Genomic DNA, 15245 nt, shown 5'->3' with positions numbered 1-15245 from the left:
CTGATTCTGACTGATTTTAAATGAACTAGAGTTACTTTCACTGTTTGGATTTATCTTTCATCTACAAAGCAAATATAAAAAAACAAGCCTTTGAGTGAGTTTGACTAAATGCATATTTTTGTTTATAGTTTGACAAGACAGATCTTAAGGATTGTACTTTTTTTGTACATGCCAAGGTGTGTGGGTAGTTAATAAAATGAGTGCCTTTAATCTCACTGTGATCTTCATTCTCTTTGCTAAAGAAATCCAAGCCAGGAATATTTAATTTGTATTAGAAAACTGCTACAAGAAGCCAGTGTGTGTGCGACTACTGTAGGTCCATTACTAAGCAGCACATGATGTCTAAGGCTAATGGGTTATCATATTTGGGGTGTTTGGATCATGTCTGTTAACACAACATACACAATAATAAGGCATAAAAACAGACATTGTGGTCAGAGCTTTAAAAGTGAACTGCTGAAGGGTAAATGTGGAGCCACAGAATCCTCATTTGTTTTTATTTGTCCTAAAATGGATCTACTTACAATTGATAAGATAACTTGTCATGGTGCACATCACACAAGTATCAATACATGTCCTCCAAAACACCCTTCTCAGGAAGGCAACGGTCAGTTGATGAGAAGTGGTTTGATTTTGGGAGCAGAAGTCGCTGTAAGCGGTTGTCAGCAGTTGTAAGTGATGTGAAGTCAGATTAGCACTGCAACCTGCAGTTAGAAAGGCACCTGCTGTATTTCACTCCCACATTCCTTCACAAGGCTGGATAGAAATCATGTTAAAAGCTCAGAGAGGATATCTGAAATCTTAGAGCTTTTTCTACTATCGGTCTATCCAATCCTAAAATCAACGCACCCCCTTGTGATGCTCCGTGTATAGGGAACTTCCCGTCAAGTCATTCCCTTCCTTTATGATACATCCTAATTATTGAACTTTTAGCAGAATAATCGATCTCTTTAAATATTATTTTACAACTTCCCAGTAGTCTAAGCAATGAATGAATGAACATGAGAAAATATGACCAGGATAAAAATAATAAGACTGAATTGAATGAGCGTGTGAATGAAAGCGAATGCCCGTGCAGGTGAAAATAAAACAGAACATTTTGGAAAATAAAGAAGGGATGTCACTTTAATTGCTTGTAGGTAACATTTTCATTTCAGAAAGCTGAATGCCATGAAATTACACACACACACACACACACACACACACACACACACACACACACACACACACACACACACACACACACACACACACACACACACACACACACACACACACACACACACACACACACACGAGAGAAACAGTCAGGACAATGAATATGTGAAAAAGTACATGTGCCGACACATGCATCTTTAATTGCCAGTTTTATGCTGCCATGAAGGATGATGACCCCTGTTTTTCACCTTGAGAACTGACTTTTTCAGGTAAGTAGCTGTCGGTGTGAGAACTTCCCATTTCTGGTCTTATACCTGATTTGGACTACAACTCTCAACCATCTAAGACACTTTTTGAGTCAGATATTACATATTAAAACAGTGAATGTTTCCCAATGGTCACATACGACAAGCTGTGCCATCGACGTCATCTTTCCATCTCTGACGTCAACAGCAAGAGTCACCTTGATTTGGTTATAACCCAAACCCCAACCTCCACCACCCATAACTTAGATACAGTTAGAGTATAAAGTACCATGCATGATCCTCATCGTTGTCCGTTTAAGTAACCTCCCGTCCCCCCAGTCTCTGGAGCTGTGTTCTCTGGAGATCTGAGCCCAGACTGCTGGGTAAGACATCTGAGTGGGAGCTTTTTCTTTAAGTTCTTGTCCATCAGTGTTTACTGGGTTTCGGGTTTGGCGCCACCGGGAGTTGGGTCAGGAGGAGGGCCACCACCCTGGGCAAGTCTGTGGAAGCTGTGGAACATAAATAGATGAGTAGTTAGGACTTGTGCAGGTCGCCAATTATTATTATTACAGTATCTAATTGTTAGGACTTTTAGTGGCCATTGTAGTGACCATGTTCCAAATCACCCTTCTAACAGAAACATTAAGAAACACTTTTGCTTGCATAAATATTGTATCGGACAGAAACAATTTCCCTCTCTCTTCTCTCTAGCTAACCCCCTGTACACCGTCATCAGCACCCAGAGGAGCCTGTTCAGTGGAAGGCTGCTCCTTCCCAAGTGTAGGACCAACAGACTCAAGGACTCCTTTGTCCCTCATGCCATTACACTCTACAACTCTCTCTCGGGCGGAGGAGGAAACAGGACAGAGAGGACAATACATTCCCACCGGACTAACATTTATACCTGGACACTTTAACACTTACCTCGACACTGACAATTTATGATAACTTATGGTAAATGTCTTTTTTTATAGCCAAAGTTTTTTTTTATTGCTATTATTACTGTTATTACTGTTGTCTTCCTTCTTTTTCTCTCTATACTGTATTCTTTTAACTAAAAACAGATGCTGGAAATTTCAATTTCCTTGCAAGAGTGATATCCCAAAATGATTAATAAGTCTAAGTGTAAGTCTCAAGGTCTTTTATGTGCAATAAACCTTTGTTCTTTTAAACTGATTTAGTTACCTTATTAACATTATTCATAGTGTTGTATATTGCTCCCAGCCTCTGAATGTTATTTTTCACTCTCATTTGATTGTAATTTTAATAATACTTACTTGTTTCTCATATGGAAATTAAATAAACCCAAACAAAGCATCTGAGCTCTACTGATCCATGTTTTTATGTGAGTGACAGGATGTCTTCATTAATCAAGCGTGCCCCTCTGACGGTGCACGCACGCGCTTTCATACAGAGGCACAACGACACCGTTGGCAGCTTCCGGAAACATAAATACCAAGTGTGGGTACATTTGGGACGGATCCTAAACATCAGTTTGTCACAAAATGCCTCAGTAGCAAAATACCCTACATTGTGCCAGAAGATGGCGCCATACTCACGTGTCCTTGATGTTGTCAATGTGGGCCTGGATTTTTGCAATGAAGAGGTCCACTTGCTCCTGTCAAATAACAGAAATAAAGAAAAATAAATGTAACAAAGGACCACTGACAAAGTGGGAGTATAAAGAATACATTAAGAGCGTTATTACCTGGCGTTTTTGGTAGAAAAGGGGCAGAGAAAAGACAGCGATCACACCTGAAGAAAAAGTTAAAGAGTGGTTAATGTGACAGACGTGCAAGTTGTTTACGTTTATGGCTGTAAATTCCATATTTCTGGAGATCAGTTCCTTACTGATGATGAGCAGAGTAAGGCCATTGCACAGGTGTCCCAGGTATGTCACAAGGTACATCAGAACCAGTAACTAAGACCAAAAGAAAGAGATGTAAATTTAACCACTATCGGTTTCACTTAGCAAGACCTTCCTCCACAGCGCTGCAAAGGAAGGTCTAGCTAATCCACACAGCATTCCAGGATGGGAGAATAACGTGCTCTGGATTATTGGCATTTCTTTAAACCAATCACAATCATGAGTGTCACTAAGTGCCGGACGGAGCAAACGTGCAGCTGCAAAATAGCCTCGGGAAGGAACTTGTTTTGCTGAAAACTGTAAGTTATACTCAAATTGGACAGATAGTCTAGCGATCTGTCTGGATTTATGCCGCAGAGATCCATAGTCCTCACAAATCAACCAGAGTTTAAAATTCTAACACAAAAAAAGCAAAACGTAACTGATATCCGGGCAAAAACAGCGTGATCAGGCGCTATCCGGGAAGTGGAACGTCGTGGCTACAGACTAAACTCCTATTAACCATGTGTGCATGTCTGCAGATAGCAGTAAATCATGCTGCAGTAAGACATAAGTCCCTACAAACTGATCACTACTGAGCTTATTATCTACTTGGTGAAGAAGGGAAAGAGCTTCAAGTACAAGACTCCTAATTTGGGTATTTATGGGGTATTTGTGTTTCCCCCTATATCTTTCAGTGTCACAGTACTGCAATTGGGATCCAGTGTTACCCTGATATAGGACACCCCTGTCTGAGATGGAAATCCAGCTTATCCCGGGGTACTCTGCGTACCTCCTCCTGTGTGTCATGTCACATACCGGCCAGGTCATGGTTGAGACTGGGAGGTCCTGGAATTTAGGCAGCTCACATCGACTCATCAATTACTGCAAATGTGTTAAGTCTGTCTAGTCCCAAACAGCTGCTGTTAATTACTTAAATGCCTTAATTATATTAGGGATGATATTAACTGGGTGTTGGTATTTGATGTGAATTAATGGAAGTATATGGACATTTTAGCTGATTATTATACAAATACAATATTTTGCCTTTAATTCCAATACCATCGGTGAAGTTTACTTTGCACTAAGAGGTCACATTTATTATATTTCTCAAATCTTCTTCTTTAACGGAAGATTTCTTGTTTTTGCAAAAGTATGCTTTTAAGATTTTTACAATTGTATTGGTGCAGAATTACAGCCACTAGAGCCAGTACCACAATGAGCTTTCCTTAGTATGTGCAATTTCTGAATATGTAGCCTTGACCAACTGTCACTTTGCTTATTTGAAAGCCATGATGTCTCACTCTCATGGGTGGGCCAAATTCTCTGGGTGGGCAAAGCAGAGAAAGGGGAGGTAACCTTGCTTCTTATGACCTCATAAGGGGCAATATTCCAGATTGGCCCATCTGAGCTTTCATTCTCCAACAAGGTAGAGTAGGATACCCAGGGCTCGGTTTACACCTATCTAGACACTGGGGGACTCATATTAATGTTAAAAAACTCATAAAGTGACCTTTTCATGTCTTTGAAAAAAAATAAAAATAATAAGAAAATACTTTTTAACGTAAAACTAAACAGTGCACTTAATATGTTTCTGAAAACACTAGGCAATAGGCAATGCAGTAACAGATTACTGAGTCATAATGGAGACTCCTCAGCTCTATGATACATTGATTTTTTTCTTCATACATGGTGGAATCTAGGACATGCCATTAGTAGCACAAGGTAGAGACATTGGAACATGATGTGCTACTTTCAGAATATAGTGGCAATTTCAGCAAATATGACAAAAGGAACGCATTTTTTATAAAAGTTACCAACTGTAGCTTTACCCTAAAGTAAATGCAACAAAGCCTACTGTTCATTCCATTGATACAAAGTAAAGGGCGTAGTATAAAAAGACTTATACTGTGCATTACTTCAGGTGATGCGAGGTATGACAGATTTATGTACTGAGTTTGATAAACATTACAATAATGCTTTGGCTATGTTAGCAAGGCAAACCCTAAGGGTGGATAAAAAGCATAGATGAGAAACGCGAGGGAAAGTGCCTCCTTTTCATGCCCCCCCCCCCACTGATTGCTTACACATGATTACAAAAACTATGTCATTGTGACAGTGGCTTTCAGTGATATTGCTCTAATTCAGGAGCAGAGTCGTCAGCTCTGACAATGCTGTCTTCTCCAGTGTTAGAGGGTGCTGGGATGATGGAGAAAGGAAGATGTCAGACAATGGAGCAAAATGTATGAAAGAACGATAAGAGGGAACTGACGTCTTAGTTAATGAGGGGAAGAGGTTCTAGACAGGGTGAAGCAAACACACTTTGCTCACCTTGATTGACTCCAAGAGGTTTCCAACAAAAAAGAGTCCCTTCAGAGAGTCAACAGCAGACAGAGCCATGACAATGGATTTCTGCATGTAGCGCTCAGCTTCCTCTCCACTAAAACTGATGTCCAGGTCCAAGTATGACCTGAAAGAAAACAAGACAAGAAGAGGACATTAGATAAAGGAAAAAAGAGGTTTAAAAAAGAAAGGAGTATTGACAGTAGGAACAGAAACGTCATCCTTCCTGTACTTTTTACCAAGTAATGTTTATTGACACAGTGAATAATGTCCTTGTTTGTCTGTAATCCAAGCCCAGATATAAACCCCCTACTGTCACTCCTGTCAGCACCACCAGGCTTAATCACGATAATATGTACAGTGAACAATTTTAAAATGCGGGAAATACAAATGGGAGTGGAAAAGCTTGTGGCCAAATGAAATCAGGCGCTTGTTTTAGAAAACATTTATGCATTCTGACTGAATGGGATTAATCCGCCTCTGTGTGTTGTGTCATTTTCCTTCTGTCCTATCTTGACCACTTGTATTCTAAATAAAAGCATGGCAACATACTTGAAGGGATGTTCTCCATCGCCCCAGCCGAGAACGTAGAGGACTTGGTAGTAGATGCGCACTGAGATGGTGAAGCACATGACAGCCAGGGAGACGGTGGAGAGCACAGTGATGATGCTGAGCTGGAACAGGGACAGAAGGCCGACCACTAACCCTGTCAGGATCATGCCTGTGCGCTCTGTGTCTTTCCAGTAGATCAGGTCCATAACTGAAAGACAAGGGGAGTGGAGAGAGGAAAAGGAAAGAGAAATAAAAGGTTAGGACAGAAAGGTGAAAATGATTAAAGAGGATGATAGATATATAAGTAAAACATTGAATTGGCTGAAGAAATAAAGTATAGAGTAGAAAAACCGGGGGGTAATGTACAGGTGGCTGCTGAGACATGGTAGACTGATAATTTGACATTTGATTTTGAAAAATTGAACTAAAATGGATAAACATTTTGAAAATTGTGTAGCGATCCTGAGCTCCTGAAACAGTCTAGAGAATGATTTACATACTGGTGGTACTTTATCAATTACCAAAACTTGTGAACCAAATACTCACAGCAATGCTCAAGTCTTGTGTGTAAGAATTATAAACAAGCTGGTTTGTAAAACTCAAGTGGAGATTTTCTGGCTGTACAGGGCTGATATAACTGTGAGTTACTGCGTACTTCCTTTTAACAGAGGAGCAACAACAGAGGAAAAGAGGCAGGAAGATGCATCAGTTCTGACAATAGGGATAGAAAGGGGAAGAGAGGCACAAAAAATAGAAGTGAGGGTCATGAGGCAGAGAAGGATTTCCAGCCTCCAGCAAGAAAGTACACACACACACGCACACGGCTCTGGCTTGGGCTACATTTAGCCCTCAGATGAAAGAGGGAGGGAAGCAAGCGGTTGGAGAGAGTTTAAATGCAGCGTTTCACAGCACCTGCTGACCGACATCAGGCCGTCAGCAGCCTCTTTTCCACACCCTGTTGGTGTCCCGCTCTGTCACCCGGCAACAGCTGCCTTGGAGACTGAGACTGAGGCGTGCATAGAGTCATGCTTTAGGAGAGTGGACAACTTCAGCGAAGTTGACTTCGAAGACCTTTTTTCATTGTTACATAACCTTATGACCATGATGCATTATAAAAAAAATTCTGAGTTGTCTAATTACAGGCCATGTTGTAACACTATAGCTCCTGGTCTTGTCATTCGGTGAAATGCTAAGCTTGCATTAAAATAAAGGGAGGCCTCTTTGAATAGAGTGCACTGACAGCAGGTGGCTTATTTATAAGCATCACTGCACACAATTAATACCCATGTTGCCCCTGGAACACACCTGTCCAGTGTGTTCGTTTGTGCTGCTGTCATTCAGGGACTCAGTACATGGTGTCATGGTAGGCAACCGATTTAATGAGAACAATAGAAAGTTACCAACACTGGAGTATTGAGAGCATCTAATCTATGGGCAATGTCTATGCTAAACAAGGGACAAATACAAATAGTAGTATATTATAGAACTACCCTCATCCTGCACAGGTAATGGTTGAGTATTTTTGAAAGTGGCAGGCCTGTTAAGAGTTTGTTTTTTTATTTTTAAGGACTAGTTTTATGTTTTAGCTGTTTTAATCCTTTCGCTCTCCACAGGAGTTTTTCCCAGCTTGCTTCAAATCTGCCGTGGAAAAACCATTATTGAAGAAAACCAAATCTGGATATAAACTCGTAAATTATAAACCTGTTTCTACTTTGGCCTTCTTATCTAAAGTCTTTGAGAAAGTGGTCTCAAATCAGCTTTTAAAATATCTGTCATGTAATAATCTGTTTGAACCGCTGCAGTCTGCTTTTCAAGCAAAACATTCTACTGAAGCAGCACTCACAAAGGATGTAAACAATCTGTTACTGGCTGCTGACTCAGACTTAACATCTGTCCTTTTGTTGTTAGATCTTAGCGCGGCTTTTTGATACTGTAGACCACTATATTCTTTTGGACAGAATCGAGAAATACTTGGGCCTTTCTGGCCAGGTGCTTAAGTGGTTGAGATCTTACAGAAAGTTCTCAATGTGTGCTTTATAATAACACATTTTCTGACCCTTCCCCACTTCAGCACGGTGTTCCACAGAGATCAGTCCTTAGTCCACTGTTGTTTTTGTTATACTTAGTGCCATTGGGTCAGATCATTTGTTCATTTGAGATTGCTGTTAATTGCTATGCTGTTGATTTTCATTGCCAGGACTTTTTAAGCTCAGTAATAACCACTTTGCAACCTGCATGCTTAATCTATACAAAAACTGAAATGTAAAAATGACGGGCAGTCATGAATCTCAATCATTATCAAGATAGAAAAAAAGCGTATTCTCAAACTATTTTTTAAGCCTAACACAAGCTGCATCATAAACTGGAAGTCATCAACAACTCGTGGGTGAAAACATGTATTTCATATTCTCAAACACTTATGTATTGTTGGATATTATAAACATTGCTGCCTTTAGGTAACCTGACGGGGGGAACTTCAGACGTCATGTTTCTTTTTTAATTTATTATTACGAACATAATGCTGGTATTATTGTATCTGTAGATGCGATGATAAAGCGAATGACTCAGTGAGTAGTGATTAACTCCAATCAGTTCGAACACTCTCTGTATCACAATACTGCTGATCTTAGTGTACTAATTGTTTGAATAGATTACCTTTATATAAATGAGCATTGAGGGAGGGATTGCATAAAGAAATTATGAATCCAATTAATCGGTAAACCAATTAACCAGCCAATTAACCAATGACAACATAAATCCCATGGCTCATGTAAAGCCAGCCTGTCACCCTCTCATTTAACATAATTTATACCATGGTGTGGGTGAATGTAAATTATGATTGGTTGCAGGGTTTTACACTGTAGTACTACAGTGTTAAATGTCATGTGCCAGCTCATCCGCCTAAAGAGGAAACACTAAAATGTAAGAGAACCCAGCTGGCAAACCATACCACACATGACAGATAACACTCATTTGAATGAGTGTTAATTTAAATTAGGTCTTCTGATACGGAGACTACCCTGCCACATCTGAACAGCTCATCAGTTAAAAGCCACACACACCTCTAGCTGAGTGACGTCTCCCGAAATTCAGCTTGTTAAATGATCAAAGAGAAGCGAGAAATAAGCTCAATTCCCACCTTCTCTCCCCTAGGAGGCCGGCCTTCATACCACTACACCAAAGTCACAAAGCTAAACAGTTCACAACTAAAGACTGAAGTAGTGGTTTCCACTAGGGCTGCACAACTATTTTCAATTGTATTGAATATGGACTATGGATCGCAATATGGAATAATGAAATATCCAAATCACAGGGGGACGCAATATTTGTTAATGGCAAAATATGTGTCAAACCATTCTGAATTAAGTATAGTGGTGCTACAGAGATGTCCCGGTCTACAAGTGTATCTTTTTTTGTTTTGTTTGGGACAGATCCCCAGAATTTCTTTCAATGTTAATAATTTTCAATGAAAATGAAGATACTGATACTAACACGGTCATTCCCTCCAATATCTTGAATCGTACCGCAATCACAATATCAGTCAAAGTAATGGCAATAAGGTATTTTCCACATATCGTGCAGCCCTAGTTTCCAGCCCTTCACACTTGAATGAAGCTTTCCTCTGCCTTCTCTCTGAAATCCAACGCGTCTCTTTGCAGTAGATGACCGTCGGATTGCAACAGTAAGCAAATACCTAAACATCGACTAGGTGTCTGAAATGATCCTATTTTCACTTAACGTGCATTTTCTCACCTTTACTGGCCATTTTAGTTGCTGCTCCAGTGTTCCCCTCACACTCTCTGTCCCTCTCTCTGTCCCGCTATTCTCCCCTTGCCCCTGTGAGCTGTTTTTGGCCACCCCCTGCTCGCTCAGCAGTCCAAAGACCTGACAGCCCAAAATAATCTTGTTCACAGCACCGCCCACCTTTCATAGACTCCAAGAGCATGAGAGAAATAATTCCCAAAAATCACATAGTACTCTCAAAATCACTCAATGTTTTTCCTTATAGCAAAAGTTCATTCTAAAGCAGAATGAATATAAGTAGTTTCTTTGACCTCAGATAAAGTAAAATTGAGTTACGTTTGTTTCCGTGTGCCATTTAACACCTGAAACAGGAGGAGCTGGGCTTATGTTCTGTTATGTCAACAAGCCAAACCTTTCAGTGCCACTAATACTGACAATAAATAAATGAGGGGCTTAATATTGTAGGGATGAGTTCACCTTTTCTATGAAGAAAATAAAGCTTGTATAATTTAAGAACTCCAAAGAGGAGCTGTGTTGGCCTGGCACAAAAAAAACAGACAGAATTTGCATTTTGTTTCAGTGAGTTATTCATCTATTCGAATTACTGTAAAAACATGGAGACGCTGAGTGGTTCAGAGGTCTGGATCCTGGCGGACAAGACTTACTCAATCTGTTTAGACAATAAGAGATTCAAATGCAGTTCAGAAATGATTTAGTTTAAAACCTAAATACCTTGCATAGTCCAACAAGTACATTTTGGCATCATTAGAATGTTTCGGTAAGAGTGGCAATATGATACATGACCTTCAATACCTAAATAAGAGGCTTTCTCACATTTCAGTTGTCAAAAAAGCATTGAGGTTTGGTTTGTAGCACCTAAAACAAGCAATCCAACCAGAAGAGATATGATGTTTTAATAGATGCATGTGTGGCACCCTAAACCATTTCATTAGCCTGACCAAACATTCATCAACGGACTGAGGGTTTACTGAACCCCCCCCCCACATCCACTAAAATAAAACTGAGCTCTACTCTGACTGACACTTAACATGCCATCAAGCTGGAAGACAGGATGTTATCTCTAGCTCTGTGTTTCTTCCTTTCTCTGTGTGGGGGAGTTTGTTGGCACTTTAGGAGTGTTTCTCAAACACTCCTAAAGTGCCAACAAACTCCCACAAACCTGCATTTAAAGACACACTCATGTGTATGTGTCTTTAAATGCAGGTTTTTGTGTGTGTGTGTGTGTGTGTGTGTGTGTGTGACAAACAGTGCCACACTCCAACATCAGCCATGGCGGCGAATCCAAGACGTCCAAGTCAATGCCAAGAATGCTTTCTCCACAATTAGCCAATCATCCCTTGAAATCCCAGGAGTGGATTACTATGGAGACACAATGGACAGGCAAGACTTCTGTGGGGGTGGTCCTATCCTTGTCTGCTGCTCTTAAAGGTCCACCCTGAAAGCGAAATCTGATATTTTCCTTATATAAAGTATTGATTAACGAGCTGAGTGAAAGAATCGCACTCAGCAACAAGACAAGGACAGAGGGACATGGGAGGGAGGTGGACGGACGGTGGTCAGAAGAAAGACAATTTAAAGATACAGAGGTGAAATCTTGTACCTGCTATGTGGGTGCATACAGTCAGGTCCTCTGATAAGTTAAGTGCTGAAAACCAGTGATCGCTGACCAGCTGTTCCTGAGAGTTTCGACCAATGGCAGCTGGCGACAAGGATGCCGGGCCTCTGGGTCGCACAGATGTGAGCAGCTTGACTGAAATGGTTTCCCTGGTGACGGGGGATTCCGGCTCAGGGGTCTGTGAGACTGCTGCTGCTACCGGGAAACAAAAGATGATGTCACCATCATGAGGACATGACATCAGCACAGACTTGCTGTACGTGCTTCTGGGATTTAGATCTGGGAAGGATCTTCTGAATCTAAGGAGCCCAACCTCATCTTGCCACTCCTGATCATTGAGGACAGCCATTTAAACTACACGTTAACAAACAAAATGAAGGGCAATCCTGTGGCTATGGCCTAATTTTAAAAATGTAATCAGGTGACAACTTTGTGAGATATTTGACAAGCCCACCATGCTTTACTATGTGGAGAACCAGAACCACTGACAGCCCAGTGAGAGGTGCATTCATGCTGTTAATTGTACTGTATCTAGGGTTCATGTTAACACTTCTGTTGTCCTCGGGTCAAATTTGACCCCTTTAAATAATGTCTATATCTGAAATATGGGTTTCTTTTTAACCAAATGATCACATAAATGGATTGGATTCCATGCAACGCTCTTTGAAAATACAATTGATTACTTTCATTTCTGACTAAACGCATCTGTTAGTTCATCTGATCTTAACTAATAGTCAAAATAATTCATAATTTCTGCTTTTTTAACTCAAATATGAGCATTGCCAGACACTGCAACTTTTAGTCTTCCGCTATACAGAATAAAACAAACCTCTTCACACAATCCTATTATTTCTCACCCTGAAATATCTGCGACGGGCTCTGATGCTGGGAAGACAAGGACGCAGAGGGACGCTGGGCAATCTGGGTCAGACTGCTCGGAGACTCCTCTCTTAGGATTCCTGTGTCTCTACCCTGAGCTGCTGGATCTGGATTTTGGGGGGAGGGCTGGTTTGTAACAGTCTCTGTTTGGCTGTGCTGCCCCCTCCTCATGACTGGACTCGCCTCCACCCTCTCCTGCGCTCTCCTTTCTGATGCTTCCTCTTCTTCCTCTCGACTGAGAAAGGCGTGAGGGTTCCAGTCTATGTCAGACTCTGGGGAGTCCAGCAACGTTTCCAGGGTGTCCGTGCGGATCAAAGGTGCGCGAAGTCCCCGAGAGCTGCCCCTGCGACGGTCACGGAGGTGCCGCGAGGCTCCCACCGCTTCGGCCTCGGCGATGGCGATGTAAGAGAAAGTCAGCTCTGAGGAGTTTTGGTACGGCGTGCCCCAGATGGACGGGGATGAAGCCAGTCCCTCGTCGTCATCTGGATCTCCATCTCCCCCATCCTCATCATCAGACCACTCCCTGGCCGTTTGCAGCTCGCACATCTCGGACTCCTCATTTCCGCCTGAATGGAGATAACAACAAATAAATGTGCTCACCCCAATTATAGAGACTGCTGCCAACCTGCTAACAGTGCGTATATTAGTTCAGTGTCACACCAGGAGGGTGATTTTGCTTTTAATAAATAGATATGTCAGATGAAAGCAGCTGGATGTATCATTTGATGTTTGGGAGAAAATAAGGTGTGACACTTAAAGTGAAGGAAACCCTCTTTGATGAGTGTATTAACATCTCTCCTTCCAAAATGTAGCTGTGATCAAATCGTCCTTGTGTGTGTTTACCAATGCTCGTGTTTAACAGGTGAGAGATGTTCACATGTAGTCCTCTAATGGTAAGTTCAAATGAAACGCTTTAGGAAGCTGGGATCTCTTGTTTCTTTAAGTTTTGTGAGACAGAATGTGCGTCACATTACTACTTCGTACCATCGGTGCATGGAGGCGTCGAGTCTGGAGTGGACGCCACAGAGCCATATTCCTCTGCAAGAAAAGACAATGTGTATAATGTGTAATGAGTAGCAAAACATTGTCAGAAATGTGAAAAATGAAAAAAAATGTTGCTGCTTTACATGCTGTAAACTCATACATTCCACCATTTCACATTCATCTAGCTCATGTGCCTCTCAAAACAGTCATTGTAGGTGCACTAATGTGAATTGAATAACATAAACACCACAACACACTGCAGCACCTTGTTTAACAATGCACCTACAACAATGAACTGCATTATGTGATTGAAGAAGTCACTGAAAACTGTTCACTCCTCATACTGTAGCATACTGTAGGTCAGAGAATACAGACTTGTCTCCTAAACTGCCAGCAGTAAAGGCCTTCACTACATTAGATAGCCAGCATGACATTAGCTTAGAAATCGACCCAGCCAGAGCGAAGAACGCAGCATATTCTCTTCGCCGCTCTTGTCTCATAAAGTGCTTTAAGAGAATATCAGGATAATACAAAAGATAAAATAAAACATAGATAGGAAAGCACCAAAGAAGATTTTAGGTAAGAAGAAACTTGCATAATTCTTCTGCAAAGCCTTCTCGTACACAACCACATAAACATCTGCAAATCAATGGGAGGTAAAGACAACAGAATAGGCCTCTCTCTGCACTGCATCTATTCAGTCAGCCATGTGTTTATTAAAAGGTAGGAGAGAGGAATGGAGTGGAGGCAGGGAGGGGAAGGAGGAGGCTGAGCTAACACATACGATGCTTACAGCAGGCAGCAAGAAAGGATGCTGAGCAGAATATCTACATAACATCTCTCTGAGAGAGGGAGATAATGAAAGTGAGATATGCAGATCGGCGACACGGAAACACAGATAGAAACAGCAGAACAAAAGCAGACTCACGGCAGTGGGAGAATCCTAAAACCTGGCCCATACTCCATCAAGGCATCGCTGGGCCCATCCAGTCTGGAAGCCCCCCTCCCTCCTCTGCTGCCGGCACTTACGTCCTGTGGATATACTGTCTCTCTCCCTCCTCCTCCCTTGGTTGTCTGTTTAGCCGCTCACTCTCCTGCCTCCCGCTGCTTTCACTCAGCAGCCCCGCCCTGCCTGCCTGCCTGCCTCCACCCTACTCCTAGCTCTCGTCATTTCCTCTTGCATTGTTATGACTGCAGCTGTAGCAATGTACGCTACAGATAAAAGCCAGAGAAGCAAGAGTATGCCCCTGTATCCATCTGTCATCTCCAATTCATAGCTTATTTGTGTCTCCCTCCCTCGTCATGTGATTTCATGTCAGGATCCTATAGGGACAGGCTGGAAGAGAAGGAGTAACAAGTCATTAATAATGTATGTTATACATTAGCATAAAACATTAACACAGAGAAGGATGCATTTAAAAGATGGGCAAATACAGCATGTAAGGTTTATCAGCTTTGCTATGTTATACACGGCGTTTCATATCCAATTAAACATAAGAAATATTAATGTTTCACAAATACATCCCAACTTTAAAACCACATCTAAGATTTTTTACAATAGGTATTGAGGCTTGTGCATTGTCCAATCTAAGTTTTCTCTTGCATGACTAAAATAACTTTTGTACGTACACGTTCCACCAAAACAAGTTCCTTCTTGAAGCTATTTTGCAGAGACACGTTCACTGAGTCCGACGATTGTGATTGGTTTACAGAAATGCCAATAAACCAGAGCACATTTTTTTTTCCTATCCCGGAAGGCTGTGTGGACTCGCCAGACCCTTCTCTGCAGAACTGTGGAGGAAGGTCGGCATTGTGAGACTAGGTGTGGTATGACGGTAGATTTATATGGATATTGCTA

The 15245-nt window shown here is 41.5% G+C and overlaps 1 protein-coding gene across 5 annotated transcripts; it reads right to left on the bottom strand.

Moving 5' to 3' along the window:
• Positions 1 to 1097: 1097 nt before the first annotated feature.
• rtn2a (reticulon 2a) lies at positions 1098 to 14698 on the bottom strand. Of its 5 annotated transcripts, none has more exons than XM_034867618.1 (10): positions 14316 to 14698; positions 13388 to 13441; positions 12382 to 12969; positions 11510 to 11719; positions 6145 to 6352; positions 5581 to 5719; positions 3255 to 3324; positions 3112 to 3158; positions 2963 to 3021; positions 1098 to 1912 (listed from the first exon to the last, which is right to left on the bottom strand). In XM_034867618.1, the coding sequence occupies exons 1-10, from the start codon at positions 14344 to 14346 to the stop codon at positions 1837 to 1839; spliced, it is 1482 nt and encodes a 493-aa protein (XP_034723509.1). In that variant the 5' UTR covers positions 14347 to 14698; the 3' UTR covers positions 1098 to 1836. The 5 variants fall into 5 exon arrangements, with proteins under 5 accessions (XP_034723509.1, XP_034723510.1, XP_034723511.1 ...); XM_034867619.1 differs by having other exon boundaries at positions 11510 to 11716; XM_034867620.1 differs by having other exon boundaries at positions 11510 to 11713.
• Between the last annotated feature and the right edge of the window lie 547 nt (positions 14699 to 15245).

This window comes from Etheostoma cragini, chromosome 3, assembly GCF_013103735.1.
Source record: "Etheostoma cragini isolate CJK2018 chromosome 3, CSU_Ecrag_1.0, whole genome shotgun sequence".
Classification (NCBI taxonomy): domain Eukaryota; kingdom Metazoa; phylum Chordata; class Actinopteri; order Perciformes; family Percidae; genus Etheostoma; species Etheostoma cragini.
This window is presented reverse-complemented; position numbering and strand designations above follow the sequence as displayed.

Coding starts and splice junctions, on each gene's coding strand:
- rtn2a (XM_034867618.1), bottom strand. CDS start 14,346: ATGGGCCAGGTTTTAGGATTCTCCCACTGCC. Junction 11,720..12,381: donor CCCGTCGCAGATATTTCAGG/GTGAGAAATAAT, acceptor GTTTCCCGGTAG/CAGCAGCAGTCTCACAGACC. Junction 6,353..11,509: donor TGTATGCACCCACATAGCAG/GTACAAGATTTC, acceptor CTTGTCTTTCAG/TTATGGACCTGATCTACTGG.